Genomic DNA, 15,714 nt, shown 5'->3' with positions numbered 1-15,714 from the left:
GAAGTTCTATAAATCAAGGAATAAACGTCTAAATGGATGCAGGATACTATTCAATTTGTACCCCACCACCTGGAACTCCATTCCCCTTCTAATTCATATCTTTGTGAAATGTATATAATTTAGAACAATCTCATGTGGATTGTTAAAGGAAAATACCTCATATAAGTGAAAGACGCTCACAGCCAAATCACAAGCCATTTTACAACTCCTGATTCTCTGACTCATGAATGAAAAGCAATGTTTATATCTGAGTATGATTTGTTATAATTGTATTTATAAATGGGACTATTTCAGAACTAGCCTAGTTGGAATCTATCCTTGGACTTCTTACATAATACTTAATACTAGATATTGTGATAGCACATATACTGTCCTAGGTCTGCTTTACTAGTTATTTGTTAACATTACATATATTAGACTTTTTTCACTTGCAGTGGGGAGCTGGCATGTTTATTAATCATAATTTTTGCTCTCATACGTTTGTGAGCAGTTATGTTATTGTAACAAATTATTCTGTGTTCTAACATGCATTGACAACATATAAAATGTAATTTTATTTATTTAGCATGAGTCAAGAATATGTCTAAAATATTCTTTTTGGAACACTAGTCCAACTAACTTAGTAAACAGAAATTCATAACTAACACAGGTCTCCATTATTTCAGATGTATAGTAAAAGACATAATCCTGTTCAACCTGTAAAAAGAATCATGCCACAAAATAAAAATTTAACATGTAAACAACAGTATGAAATTAAAATAATGAGTTTACAGTGTGTGAAATGTTTTTACTATATGAACAGCCATTTTATTATATTTTTAAAATGGATTCTGTAAATTGAAAACTTTAAGCCATACCACACAGATGATTACAGCAATATTTATAGACAGCACTGTCATTCATTGCAAAATTCCTTGTTATATGTAAGCTGCTGTCACATGGGAATGACAAACTTTACTTCTGTAGCCAAAGGAATTACTTAAATGAATTCCATACAAGCAGACAGAATGTGTATACGTTACATGCTAGCAGTGATGTGCACACTTTATGGTTAAAGCGAAATTGTGCTGATTTTTCATCTTACCTTTATCATTATTTCTTGGACAAGCAGTTTTGACTTTCAGTAGACCAACTTCAATTTTTTGAGCTGTGGGAAGATATTTTAAGGAAAGAAGGACTTCTCCAACTATATCCTGTAACAAAAAAGATATACACATTAGCTGTGTATGCATGCATGGATATATATATATATATATATATATATATATATATATATATATATATATATATATATATATATATACACACACACACACACACACACACACACACACACACACACACACACACACACACACACACACACACACACACACACACACACACACACACACATATATATATATATATATATTTATATATATATACATATATCTTTTTAACTAGTGCAATAAATGTAGTAGTGTGGAATGCAATATGATATTTAAGAGCAAGCCCTCTGACTATAAAGTGTCCATATCCATATTTTGTAATTAATGAAACATGCTTATTGCTCTAGTCAAGTTACTGTAACTTTTGCAGTACCCCTACTAAGAGGCAATATCAAAAGGAAAGTGACAGGTTGGAAAAGCTGTCAGAGGAATGCAAATAAAATTACTCAGCTATGCACAGTGTAAGGGGAAAGAAAATGACTTTCATTAATGCTGTAATGGAAGGTTACACATTGAATGTAACTGCAGAAGGATATAATTAAATTAGGTCATCAATGTCTGTCTCAAAAGCATTTTAACCTAGTTTTCCCTAACTCTCGTAAGCAGTAATATTCCAAATGACAAACATAAAATCAAAGATTAAACATTAAAAATTATATTAAGCTTGCCCAAACAAGATTAGGTTTGTTTTGGCATTATTGCCATGTAGGTCTACACACTTGCATACTAACATTTCTTCTAAATGGCAAGTTCCCTACCTCTCCCTTCTCTGATGCTAAATTACCGCAGGTTCCTACCACCTGATCCTATTAAACTGCATTCCCCTACCAGAGCTCGAACTGTGACCCTAAAACTTTCACACTGTCCATAACCCTAACCATAAAACATCCCTCCTGCTCCCTACCACTAAATTGCCTGATAATACCCTAAACCCAATACTGTTCTGCTTCATAACACTAAATTTCCTAATAACTCCCTAAATGTAAAACTCCCCTTCCACTCCCTTACCTAAGTTACCCAGTTGCTTTTTAATCTTAAAATTCCACTGCCTCTCCCTATGGTCCATGATTGCTCCTTAACTCTAAATGCCCATCCTGCTCCCTAACCATAAAACTCCCTCCCAGCCACTTAAACCTATACCTTCCCAATCACTGCCTGAAACCCTAAGCTATACTCCCGTACTCTTCCACTCCCTTCCCATGGCTGCTGCACATACTTTTCTTGAAACTAGCTATATATTCAGGCAAACTACTTTAATTCTGCTTTCTCTGCAGGGCTGCCACACCCTGCCTGAACATACAGTCAAGTTTGAGCATGAGTGGCAGCCTGTGCATAGTATAAGACATCAAAGTCCCTGGCTATCAGACAAGGCTCTTTGAGTCTCTGGGACTCAAGTGCTTGTAGTGGACCTCTGTCATATAATACCTGTTTAAGCAATGTCACTTTAACCTCTTAACATTTTATTATGTTAACATTTTTAAGTAAAATATTTCTGTTGGCTTTACCCTCACTGGACTAATAAAATATGACTTGCTTAGAGACTGAATTGAATCATGAAGTTACTCATATAAAACATGTCAGGCTATAAAATAAACAAATGAACATCCACGTGAATAAATACAGACACGTTTTGGGGGCAGTACAACTTCTGCTATAGGTCACTGCATATTGCACGGTAGAACTCAGTAGTCACATGTCTGATTGTGTTACCTTGTGCACATACACATGCACAACATACTCCTTTTCTGATGGGCAGTGTAGAAATGAATAAAACTTGAAACAAATCTTCTGACACAGGTAAGCAATATTGCAATTGAAAGTTGCACTAAGTGGGGACAGTTAACACAGTGCAGTTGCAAATCACAGTTGAAGTAGGACATGAATAAATGAATAATCATGCTACGTACTTGCAGCACAATGCATTTATAATTGATTTATCATTACTGTTAATGAGGAAGACTATATTGTGTCATGAACCTGAAACAAAGTGATGTCGTTTTTTTTATTGCTAACACTGCGTCTTGGATCTGCTTCTTATACATTACTACAATGTCAATTATTGCTTTTGGGATTCACTTTAAACAACATCTACTTCCTTATTACTATAAACTGTAAAGTGAAATGTTTCATCTCCGGATGAGTAAGTGTTTTCTCATTCCCTGTGCACAGTAATATGTATTGTAATAAAGTGTCTACTTTGCAAACCCAAAAAGGTAGATCAACATTACAGCATAGCTTTATTTTAGTGCAATAGCTTTAATACAGCCTCTACATGTTGTTTTATGACTGCCTTATCCAAAGAAATAACTCAGAGTAGTGCTTGTTGACACAGACCAGCACTAGGAGCAATGTGTGCCTTCATTTTACTCAACACTACAAAATGAAATGCTGGCTTCCACACTCATTGTAAATATATTGTCTCTTCATCATCATAGAATGCAAAGCAAAATGCCATTGTTTCACTGGGAAAATACGTTTCTCACCCCCCCACCAAAAAAAAGTATATTAAATATAGTGTGAAATGTAACACAACTTTCACTGCATAATTTGTAAACAGGGGGGAGAAAATATACATTGCAGCATAGCTATTCACGAATAACTTTAATACAGCTTATACCTTATATTTTATGCAGCACACCCATAATTAGTGTAATGCATTTTATTACAAAATACACTAAATAGGTTTCTATTTCCCAATCTGTTTAACTGTGATCACACAGCATTCTTTAATATGATAATATACAATGCTTTAGCATGACAAGATTAGTACAGCATCAACAGGTTATATTAATGCCACGGCACTAATGTTTTTATGTCGCCCTTCATAGTTTCCATATATAGCATGTATCCCAGAATAGCACTAGTCACCACAGAACAGTGCTATGTTATCTTGTTTTACTAGTCATAGTTGTACTTGCTATAATCAAGAGACAGACTAGAAATGGAAACTTTGTTATTCCCCCCTGTCTGCCCTCATTTAGTCATGTGGCTGTTTTCCTAGTCTGTATGTTTGCATATCACTTACATCTCCAATTGCTCCTGCCAAGCTGCCCCTGAGGTAACCATAGTGGGAGGGGGACCCCTGACTTCACAGGGAGCTATGGCATGAGGGATTCCATTGGGAGACACAGGAAATGACAACAAGAGCCATCATTTATGTGACAGCTGGTCAGCAGTCCCTAGTCATGTTGACCCTCCCAGTTTCATAATTTCAATTATTCAATCAGGCATACAATTATGAGTGGGTTTAGAATGCACCCATTCTAAGCTCTTTGACTAGCCTGACTCTTAGCCCTCCCACAAGCACTGTGGTCTGCCCTGCTATGAGCTCTGGCCTCTGCCAGATCTCAGAGAGATAGTATAAACACCCCCCAAATGACACACCCATCATCTTTGCCTGTGCCATCAAGTGCCTAAGGTATTAATCGAACGTGGATAATTTTGAGAAATGTCCCTTTTTATAATCAACAGTACAGTGTTCATAGGTTCATAGGTTCATAGGTTCATACTAGGCTATCTGCCCTGGGGCATTTATAAGCCTAGCCCGATTGTGTTTGTCTTACGCCACCCCTTGATTTGAGTATACTGTGCCCTTTTTAAAGTTTAGTTTACTGTGCCTCTGTCTAATAGTGACACGGAAGTAATCCCCGGGACAAACCTACGATCCCCCATCCACTCATCAAGATTCTTCTTGAAGAGAGTCAGTGAGTTGCTCTGCCTAACATGAATTGGAATTCTATTCCAGAGCAAAGGGAGCCTCTGGGCTATGAATCTGTCCCTCCAGCATGTTCTATTTATTTCTGTGCTGAGGTTCAAGTCCCTCGAGTGCCTGGCTCTAAGGGATTTAGATTTACTGAGGTGGAGCATGTCCATTAATTCTGGGTTGGACATAGCTTTATATGTCAGGCATAGATCGCCTCGAAGTAGGCGGTATGCAACTGAGTAGAGCTGGAGTTTTTTTAACCGAGCAGCATATGGCATCTGTTTGAGTCCCTTGATCCTCCTGGTGAGGTACTTTTGGGGTCTTTCTAATTGCTGCAGGTGTCGGGTAAGGTACATCCCAAAGGGGGCATTGTATTCTATGATGGGCCTGATGAGGGATGAATAAAGGGTCACGATTACCTCCCTTGATCTAGATGTGAATCCTTTCATGATGAGGTGGGCTATGTAGAAGGTCTTTCTAACCACTTTGGCAATGTGGTTGTCAAAGGAGAGATTGCTATCAACTTGGGTCCCCAGATCCCTAATTACTTTCTCTGTACTTAATGGGTTACCACCTATGTGGTAATTTGTGAGCACATTGTTTTTGCCAAAGGGTATGACTATACACTTTTTGGCATTTAGCTTTAGACCATGGCTCTGGCACCAGTTATCCATCTCTGCAAGACCTTTTTGAAGGATGTTTGTGTCAGCTGGAGAGTCGATTATGGTGCCCAGTTTGCAGTCATCTGCAAACTTGGTGAGCCATAGTCCTCCCACATTGGCCTGTACCTCAGAAAAGTAAATACCGAACAAGAGAGGTCCCAGGACAGAACCTTGTGGGATGCCACTTGTGACCGGTTTCGAGTCTGACATGGCTCCAGCAACTCTGACTCTGTGGGTTCTGTCTTTGAGCCAGTTTGCGACCCATCTTGTGACATAGGGGTTTATATTTAGGCTGGATAGCTTATCTATGATGCCCGAGTGGGGTATTGTGTCAAATGCCTTTGCGAGGTCCAGATAGGCTGTGTGGACTACCTTCCCTTCATCTATGGCCTTGGTGACTGTTTCGAAGAAGTCGACCAGGTTCAAAAGGCAGGATCTGCCCTTGACGAAGCCAAATTGGGTAGGATCTAGTGTCTGTAGGTCCCCAGTGTCTTTGTTTATGAGTTCCATGATGATCCTCTCCATAGCCTTGCATACTAGGCTAGTCAGGCATATGGGGCGATAGTTTCCAGGGTCCGCAGAGGTGCCACCTTTGTGGAGTGGGACCACTGTTGCTGTACGCCATTCTTTGGGCACATATCCTGTGGTGAGGCTGAGATTGTAAATCAGTTTTACTTGAGGGATTAGTTCTTCTTGGAGTTCATGTAGGACGCAACTCGGGACGCCATCTGGTCCCATGGAAGCAGTGTTTTTTGCTTTGGAGAGGGCGGCCTTCACCTGAGCATCAAAGATGTTTGGGATGCTGCACTCTGCCGGGATAGATAGTTGCTCTTTTGGGGGGGAGGGGGTGGAGAAGTTTGCACTGAACCTGTCTGCCAGAATATTGGCAATGTCTGTGGGTTCAGTGTATTTTTTGTTGCTTAGAATCAACTCAGAACAAGTCTGGGAGTTGCATCCCAGGTTCCTAACATAACTGAAAAAAGCCTTATGATTGTCTTTAGTGTCCTGTGCAATTTTTCTCTCGAAGCTGGCCTTGGAGGATTTTATGAGGGATCGTAATTTTTTGCTAGTACTGATCAGAGATGCCTTCCCTTTTAGGGATTTTGCTCTATCATGTAGTAGCTTCCTCCTTCTGTTGTACAGTTTATTTATGGCTGGGGTCCACCAGACTGAACGCCTGCCTTTGGGAGATTGGGTCTTGATTTTGTTTGGGATAGCATGATCCATGCATTCCTGGAGATGTCCGTAGAATGCGTTTATATAGGATTCTGCAGTTTGGGCTGTAGTTTCCACTGGCACTGGGGCCTTGAAGGATTCCACTTCAGGTTTGAGAAGTGTGAAGTTCACTTTTGAGAAGTTTTTCACTGTGGTTTTCTGGGCTGGGGGTGGGGTCGGGATGTGGATATCCAGTGAAATTAATTTATGGTCTGATCTTACCAATGAGGGATATACTTCTGGTATGGAGCATAGAGTCCCCATGTTGGTAATGATCAGGTCTAGTATGTTTTCCCCTCTTGTGGGAGTGGTGACTAGTTGTTCCATGGCATTTGAGTTTATAAATTCCAGGAACCTTTGGGCTAAGGTGCTGGGGCTTGAGTAATGCTCCCAGTCTATGTTTGGGAAGTTGAAGTCGCCCAATATAATGGTGTTCGGAGAGATCTTAGTGTTCTCCAATGTTTTCAGGAAAGCCGAGTGGGATTCCTGACTTTGAGAGGGTGGTCTGTAGGATGCTATAAACTGAAAAGCAGTCTTGCCCACTGTCAGTTGCACATGGATGGTCTCCGATACTTTGTGCACTGCCACTAACCTGGAGGTATGGATATCCTTGATAAATATGGAAACTCCCCCTCCTTTTGTGGTTCGGTCTGGGTTTTGGGGCCGAAAAGCATGATATGAGGTATAACCTGGTAGTGCTGGGGTGCTTGCTGGAGCCTTGAACCAGGTTTCTGTCACTGCACAGATATCGATGTTCTCCATACTGAGGAGAGCTTTGAGTGCATGCATCTTGAGGTTAAGACTTCTGGCATTTAGCAGCATTACCCTTAGTTTCTTGTTCCTTGTGCTGTCTATGGAGGTGGGTTTGACTTTTGAGCCTTGCCTAAAAAAGGCACTATGGGGGTGGCAAGAGCCTTTGCCAATATCCGAAAGCCCAGGGGTGACAGGTGCAAGCCGTCCCTAGCAAAGCAACGTGGCTTGTCAAACATGTCATCCCAGGCTGACAGACACTGGATCCCCTTTGAATGACACCAACATTTTAGCCAATTGTTAAAATCGATCATTTTGTCTTTATACTGTGGCATCATTCTAGGTGAGGGTAAGATGCTGCTCAAGGTCAGGGTCATACCAGCCTGGGCTACATGATCAGAGAGCTCCTCTATGTCTGTTTTCATGTAGTCGAGGGAGGTACATCTCAGGTCATTCACGCCAGCATGTACAATGACTGAGTCATATTTGTATTTGCTTTGGAGTGACCTGAGTGCTTGCGTTATGTGGCGGATCCTAGCGCCCGACAGGCAGCTCACTGTGACCTTCTCTTTATTCAGCCTGATGAGCGGGACGTCAGTGTGTTTGACAATAGAGTCACCTATTACAAGGGTATCAGGTGTGTTATTCAGCCTTATGGGCTGTGACTGCTTGGCACACTGACTTTGTGTGCTATATGTTGTACGTGTTTTGTTTTGGGGTAGCGTTTGCTTGGATGTCTGCTTTGGAGGTCTTTGTGGCTTAGGTAGATTTTTATTTAGAGCCTCCGAGTATGTTTTTGTGTTTTTATGTGTTTGGTTTGCTGTTGTGGTGGGATTATGTGATACTGGAATTGTGTTGTGTGAGGTTACCTTCTCCTCCTGACTGGCTACACCAGTTTTGAGATGAGAGAGCTCAGCCTCCAGTTTGGCTATATGGTTGCATCTCTCACATATATTTGAACCTGTTTGGAGGAGGAGAGGGTTGTCCATGTACATGAGACAGTTGTAACATTGCCTCAAAATTCCCAGATTCACCAGCTGGACAGGAGAGGAAACCATTGACTGACCTTTGGACATGCTAGAGTAATATAGCGTGTCAAATTATTGTTTCCCATAGTCACTTTAAAATGTTGTATCATACTTTCATGTCATGATAAAATGTAAAGCAAAATGCCATATTATATTAATGTATTGCCTTCAATGTGCTGTCTACATCCTGTTTTACACACATCCCATTAAGTGTCTCAGAATACTGCTTGCCACCACAAAATACTGCTATATTTCCAAAAATGAAAAAGATTCAACAGTAAAATGACAGAGTTTTCCACACTTATTTTAAAATGCTTATTATTGCTACCCCTTCACCACAAAGTACAAAGCAAAATGTTACTAGTCCACTTGAAAAATAGATTCTATTGTCCAGTGTGTATTTACTGTGCAAGCTAATGCTACTTACCCTATCTGTTGTGTAAAAGGGCATGTATCAAAAAAGTGCTTTGTTGTTGACAATGTCAAATGCTGAGTTTAAACTCAGCAGTGTAATGTCAGTGTGTTTTATGCAGTTATTTAAAGTGCTGCATCTTCCTTTCCTATCATGATGCAATATAAAATAAAATGTTACATCTCCACTTTTATTTTAAAATATTGTGCATTAGTTTCTTGTCACTATAAAATGCAAATGAAAATGTCACAGATGTTCATCAAAGTGATCACTACTGCAGTAGACTTAGCTATAAGGGTTATATCATGTAGGCCAGCTTTCAATGCTTCAGGGAACCTTCTATGCACCCAAACCATCACTTAGCTTGAGTTGAGCTAACTTAAATAATAGGCTTGATGTAACTAGAGCACACTGGACTGCCAATGACAATGTCACAAGCATGGCCGGCCTTAGGCATAGGCCAACTAGGCGGCCGCCTAGGGCGCCGGTGTAGCAGGGGCACTTTTACAGTATTTATTTGGTGTAGGTAGACCAGGATGGGGGCACCAGGTAATGTGTTGGGGGCGCCGTGGAGCTGCTTTGCCTAGGGCAACAGTTGACCTAGGGCCGCTCCTGGTCACAAGTGCATGAACATATACTGAAAATATCTAAAATAACAGAAACAAGATCCATGCTGTACTATTCAGTAAGTTAGTATTAAGTGCCAGAGACAGTTGTTTATTGTGGGGTCTAGAATCATGATCCCTTCAGAAAACGTATCTGTAATACTGAAAATGTCTCATCAAACTAATCCAGAAATTTCCAGAATGAAAATTTCCATTCCTATAGTGGGTGGGCTGGTATTTTTTATAATGAAGAAAGGAGGATGCCTGATGAATACAGAGCAATTCACAAGTCACCGCTGAAGTCAACTTTCCACCCTTGAAAATGGTATGAAAAAAATATTGCAGACCCCATGAGAACTATGCTGATATAATCCTTGGAAAAAATGTTTCCATTTTGAAAGTTGTTCATTAAAAGTTAATAGATGCGTATTTCATCAAATCCACTACTTTGCATGTAAACATTGAAATACTAAGGCTGAATTATAGCATACATGCTATTCCAAGAGTGTCCGATACCATATATTGGTTCAACAGTGTGGAATTTATGAATTCTGTGAGAAGAAATTGAGTTTGTCATGTTAAGTAATATACTACTTATTTAACTGTTATATTTAATGTCTTGAACAGGTCTATATTAGGTTATCGAAACTTTAGGTAATCGAATACCTAAATATCGACACCTAAATAGCAAAAGCTGTAAATATCGAACGGCCACTTCTGTGAATTCTTTCGCAGGGAAAGAATTTGCTTGACCGTTATTGGGACTCTGCCCTTTTCTCCACTGTAGAGCGATCTCGGAGTTGGTATATTTAGTTAGGGGGGTTGTGGGGGGCTCAGCCCCCCACGTGTCGGTGTGGGTAGCAAAGCCCCCCACTCGATTAGGGCTTGAAATTTTTTTTCTCAGGGCAATCAAATTCTTTCCCTATAAAAGAATTCACAGAAGTGGCCATTCAATGTTTACAGCTTTCGCTGTTTAGGTGTCAAGCTTTAGGTATTCGATTACCTAAAGCTTTGGCTTTATAATACAGACCCTCTTGAACATCTTGGACTGTAAGCAAAGCTATTCATCATGATACAAGCTGTATAATCCTATAGTACAAAATATATCAAATATAATATATCACACAAACTAGTCATGCATATATTCATCATTATGATTATCAACTCCCTTTTTCCTATTTTCTGCATGAGGTTGGAGTATCATGATGTTCATCGTGCATACAGCTGCAGTCATAACAGATGGGTTCTCCTGCCATCAGGCGGGTCCTCAGTCGGCCGAATTCCAAAGTCTAGGTCCGGCGTCGGTTGTCGTCGCTTCTTCCCTGACGTCAGTGCGACAGGGGTATAAAAGAACCAGCCGACGCCATTTTCTTCAGTCTTTCTTGCCGCGCGGTGCCCGAAGCAGAAGCAGTTCGCAAGTGCCGGTCAGCCAGCTCCTGAAATTACGAAAATTTTGCAACCAAAGTCTTCTTGAAAGCTAAGTACCCCGTTGGGGAAACTTTTCTTGCCTCAGACCGATGTCAGACAAAGTTAATAATTGTATTTCATGTGGGAAGCAAATACCGCATAAGGATTTTCATTCCCTCTGTATTCCTTGCTTAGGCCCAGACCACGACGTCTCGGTCTGTCGTTTTTGTGCTACTTTCAACAAACGCACCATTAAGCGTCGGGCGGAGTTCGCCCAGCATTATTTTGGCAAAAAATTTAACTATATTATGTCGTCGGATACTCCGACTCCAGTTTTGTCTAAAAAACACAAAGATAAGGACCGACACATGAGGTCCGCGGCCTCTACCGACACCACACCAAAGCCGACTACAGGTGGTCCGGTTCTCAGCGAGGCGCCTACACAGCCCCTGACTGCCGACGACACTTCTTTGGCGGTGTCTTCTGTGCCCGAGGTTGCAGGCTCCTCGGCCCACACTCCGACTACAGATACTGAAGCCACTCTTGGTGGTGAATCACAAAATGTAGACAGGTCTGCCTCCTCTCAAGGTGTCTTCAGACCTTCCTCTTCTTTTTCCATCAAGGCTTTCACTAAGTCTAAAGCAGCCATGCATTCTAAGAGACAAGCTACACAGGGCCCTTCTCCAGGCCCCATGCCTAAAAAACAGATGCTTAAAATGGCTGAGGATTTAATTACTCTTATCAGGGGCTCTCAACCCCCTCCGGACAAAAGGCCCAGAGTGGAGGAATAATCCCCCTCCTCTGACCAGGCCTCCATTATATCAGAGCACTCTGATAAACAGGAACATTCTTACTCCCCTTTTGAAGATTCTGATGCAGAGGAGTCCATTCCCTCTGTCTCCCCCCCAGAGGATTACTCATTTGGGGAAACCTTGCATACCTTAAGGGAACACTTCCACTGGGAAGGCCAAGAGTACTCAGATTCCAAGAAAAGGCTTAGGGATTTTCTCTTGCTACCTCAGCACAGGCCTCTGGCTATACCTCCTGTCTTAGACATACTAGATGATGTGTACTCGGAGGCCTGCCTTAACCCGGATTCTTTACCTCCAGCCCCAGTCAAGCCTGACAGGTACTACCGGGTTCCTGACTCACACCAATTTTTATACAAAAGCCATGCGGCTGACCCAGAAACCATCTCACAGGGCCCCAATGGAATTAAGGCCTCCACTGCTAAAAATCCATTACCTTCCGAGAGAGATTCCAGATCCTTAGAAAGGTGGGAAAAAAAGGTATATACCTCAGCCACCTTAACCATGAGGGCATTAAACTGCCAGTTCCATATGCTAAAGTACCAACAGTTTCTGTTATCACAATTGAGAAGTAAAATGTCACAACCTGAACAACCAGACTTGAAGGAGTTGCAGGATTTGATGCATAGTGCAGAACAAGTGGGGAAACATACCTTGCAATGTGGTTTTGATGCTCTAGAGGCCTCATGTAGAGCTGCTGTTACAGGATCAGTGATACATAGACATGCCTGGCTCAAGGAACAAACCTTACCAGATCATGTCAAAGCTAAATTACTAGATGCCCCTCTTCAAAAGGATGTATTATTTGGTGTTAAAGCTGAGGAGGTATTAAAGAAAATGGAGGAAAAGGCTAAATCAATGCAAACAGTGAAAGATTTTCTACAGGTACAACCTCCACGCTTCAGTAGAAATTGGCCTTCCAAAAATTGGTCCTTTCCAGCCACGGACAGACCCCAAAGAGGTAGATACAGGCACCCGAGGGGCAGAGGGCAATCTCAAGGATCGTTTAGAGGCAGACAATGGCAAGCTCCTACACAAAGAGGTGGTGAGGATAGTTCGCAGCCATTCAGAAAGCAAGCCCAATGACTTTCCCCTTTGCATACCAAGCAAGGCTCAAATGGCAGCACCCTTAGGCGGAAAACTGGTATTATTTTCAAAAATTGGCATATTGTCACAAAAGACAAATGGATCCTGGACATTATAAACAGAGGCTACAGATTCCATTTTCACACCCTTCCAAAAATGAGGGGCATGCCAAACCTGCCACACAATCAAAGGGCAGAGGCACAAAGACAAATTTCAGATCTCATGGACATGAAAGCTATTCAGGAGGTACCTACTCACGAACAAGGTCAAGGTTTTTATTCCAGACTATTCCTGGTACCAAGGAAGGGAAAAGATTGGAGACCTATTTTGGACCTATCCATCCTAAACACAATTTTACTCGTACCAAAATTCAAGATGCTCACTTTACAGCAGCTTCTTCCCATGCTGGGCAAGGAGTCTGGTAACATTGGACCCCAAGGAGGCATACCTGCATGTCCCAATCAGACAAAATTGCAGAAGATACCTCAGATTTCTTGCAGGTTCAACCCATTATCAATTCTCTGCATTGCCCTTTGGCTTATCTACTGCACCCAGAGTATTCACGAAATGCCTGGCATCAGTAATTGCCTACTGCAGACTTCAAGGAATACAAATATACCCATATTTGGACGACTGCCTGATCCAAGCGGACAGCAAGCACATACTTCTGAAACATCTGGCTTATGTAATAATGTTGTTGAATTCTCTGGGATACAAAGTCAACAAAAAGAAATCAAGGCTAATACCCTCTCAGAAAATAATTTTCCTGGGTGCCAACTTGGACACAAACACCCAGATGGCCTACCTCACGCCAGAGAAGCAGGGGCAACTAACTCAATACTTCAGAACACTAGCAAATTTCACCAGGCTGACTGCAAGGAAAATCCTGCAGGCTCTGGGATTCATGGCATCTTGCATCCTACTAATCCCATGTGCAAAGCTGCATATGAGGAAACTTCAACGGTACCTGAAAAACCTATGGTCTCAACACAGCCACAGTTTGGAAACAATAACACCACTAATTCCATGTCTTCAAAAGGAATTTCTGTGGTGGGCTCAAGCATGCCAAACAAACACAGGTCTCCCATTCTGCAAGCCTCAAGCAAATCAAGTCATCACAACAGATGCCTCGGACTACGCCTGGGGGGTGCACATGACAGATCGGTGCATTCAGGGCAAATGGTCCCAAAAAGAAAAGCACCTTCACATCAATCAAAAGGAAATGCTAGCAGTAATAAATGCTATTATAGCTTTCAAAGACCTTCTGCATCCAGGTCAACTATTGATAAGGACAGACAACACCACAGTAATGTGGTACATAAACAAACAGGGAGGAACCCATTCATACCCCCTATGCAGGCTGGCCATGTCACTTTGGAACATGGCTCTGGAATTACAAATCGAACTTCAAGCACAGTACTTGCCAGGCAAGGAAAACACGCTGGCAGACAACCTAAGCAGAAATATGACAGATCCACATGAATTGAAGTTGCATCCTCAAGTTTTTACAGAGATAATTCAAGCATGGGGAAGGCCAGACATAGATCTCTTTGCCTCCCACAAAAATCACCAATTGACAAAATTCTGCTCAAGGACTTTTCATCCAAAGGCCTGGAGAGTGGACGCTCTCTCTTTCAGTTGGACAACAATGACAGTTTATGCCTTCCCACCTCTTCCTCTGCTGCCCAAAGTTCTATTAAAAACCAGAGCAGACAGACCAAAGATGATTCTCATTGCTCCAGACTGGCCAAGACAACACTGGTACCCACTCCTGAGGAGCCTGACACATTCCCCACCATGGATCTTTCCTCTAATGCCTCTTCTTCTGACTCAGCACAGCTTCAAAACTCTTCACAGTCAGCTGAAAACACTCAATCTGGCCGCATGGAAGATTCCTTAACATCACAACAGACCCTACTCTCCAAGGAGGTGCAGGATGTCATTTTGGAGGCCAGAAGGCCGTCTACTAGAAAAGCTTACTCCGCAAAATGGAAACGGTTTTGTGCCTGGAATGAGAAAAAGGGCCAGAATCCTGGAAAACTGAATTTACCACAAATATTACAGTATCTAGCTGAGCTGCTAAGCAGTGGGCTTTCATTCTCCTCCATCAAAATCCATGCCTCAGCCATTTCTACAGAATACAACACTGATCTGCCTTTATTCTCTCACCCCCTGTTAAGACAGTTCCACAGAGGGGCTAAGAATATAAAACCCCCAAGGAAACAACCAATACCTGCTTGGGACCTCAATTTCATTCTAGAAAAGCTGACCTTGCCTCCTTTTGAGCCAGCTGCCTCAACAGATTTGCAATATTTGTCCTGGAAAACAGCTTTCCTTCTGGCTATTACCTCAGCTCGTAGGGAATCGGAATTACAAGCCCTCATGGCTGTGCAGCCTTTTATCATCTTACATCATGACAGAGTTTACTTATGAACCAACCCGTCCTTTATGCCAAAAGTGGTATCCAGGGTAGCTTTGAATCAGGCTATACACTTACCTACCTTTTATCCTAATCCTCAAAACAAAGGGGAGAGATTACTACATTCCTTGGACATCCACAGACAACTGCGTTATTATTTGGACAGAACAAAGCCTTTCAGAAAATCAGAACAGCTCTTTGTGTCCTATGCTATAGGAGCTCAAGGGAAGCCAGTTTCCAAACAGACAATCTCAAAATGGATAGCCCACTCATACGTTTTTGTTACTCTTTTCATGGCAAAACTGTACCTGCAGGCATCAGATCTCACTCCACAAGGGCCACAGCTACCTCTGCAGCTTTCCTCACAGGAGTTCCTACTAAAGATATTTTGGAAGCAGCCACTTGGA

General features: G+C 41.8%; 1 protein-coding gene across 2 annotated transcripts in view; it reads right to left on the bottom strand.

The window, feature by feature from the left end:
- Positions 1-15,714, bottom strand: part of LOC122791846 (synaptotagmin-A-like) — a 511,438-nt gene that overhangs the window by 14,868 nt on the left and 480,856 nt on the right. For both annotated transcript variants that reach the window (XM_044059816.1, XM_044059817.1), the window contains one exon: positions 1,085-1,193. In XM_044059816.1, coding sequence (XP_043915751.1) covers positions 1,085-1,193 — 109 coding nt within the window. The remainder of the gene's footprint in view (positions 1-1,084; positions 1,194-15,714) is intronic.

The sequence above is a fragment of the Protopterus annectens genome, chromosome 17.part0, assembly GCF_019279795.1.
Source record: "Protopterus annectens isolate FY-2018-M chromosome 17.part0, PAN1.0, whole genome shotgun sequence".
In the NCBI taxonomy this organism is placed as follows: domain Eukaryota; kingdom Metazoa; phylum Chordata; order Ceratodontiformes; family Protopteridae; genus Protopterus; species Protopterus annectens.
This window is presented reverse-complemented; position numbering and strand designations above follow the sequence as displayed.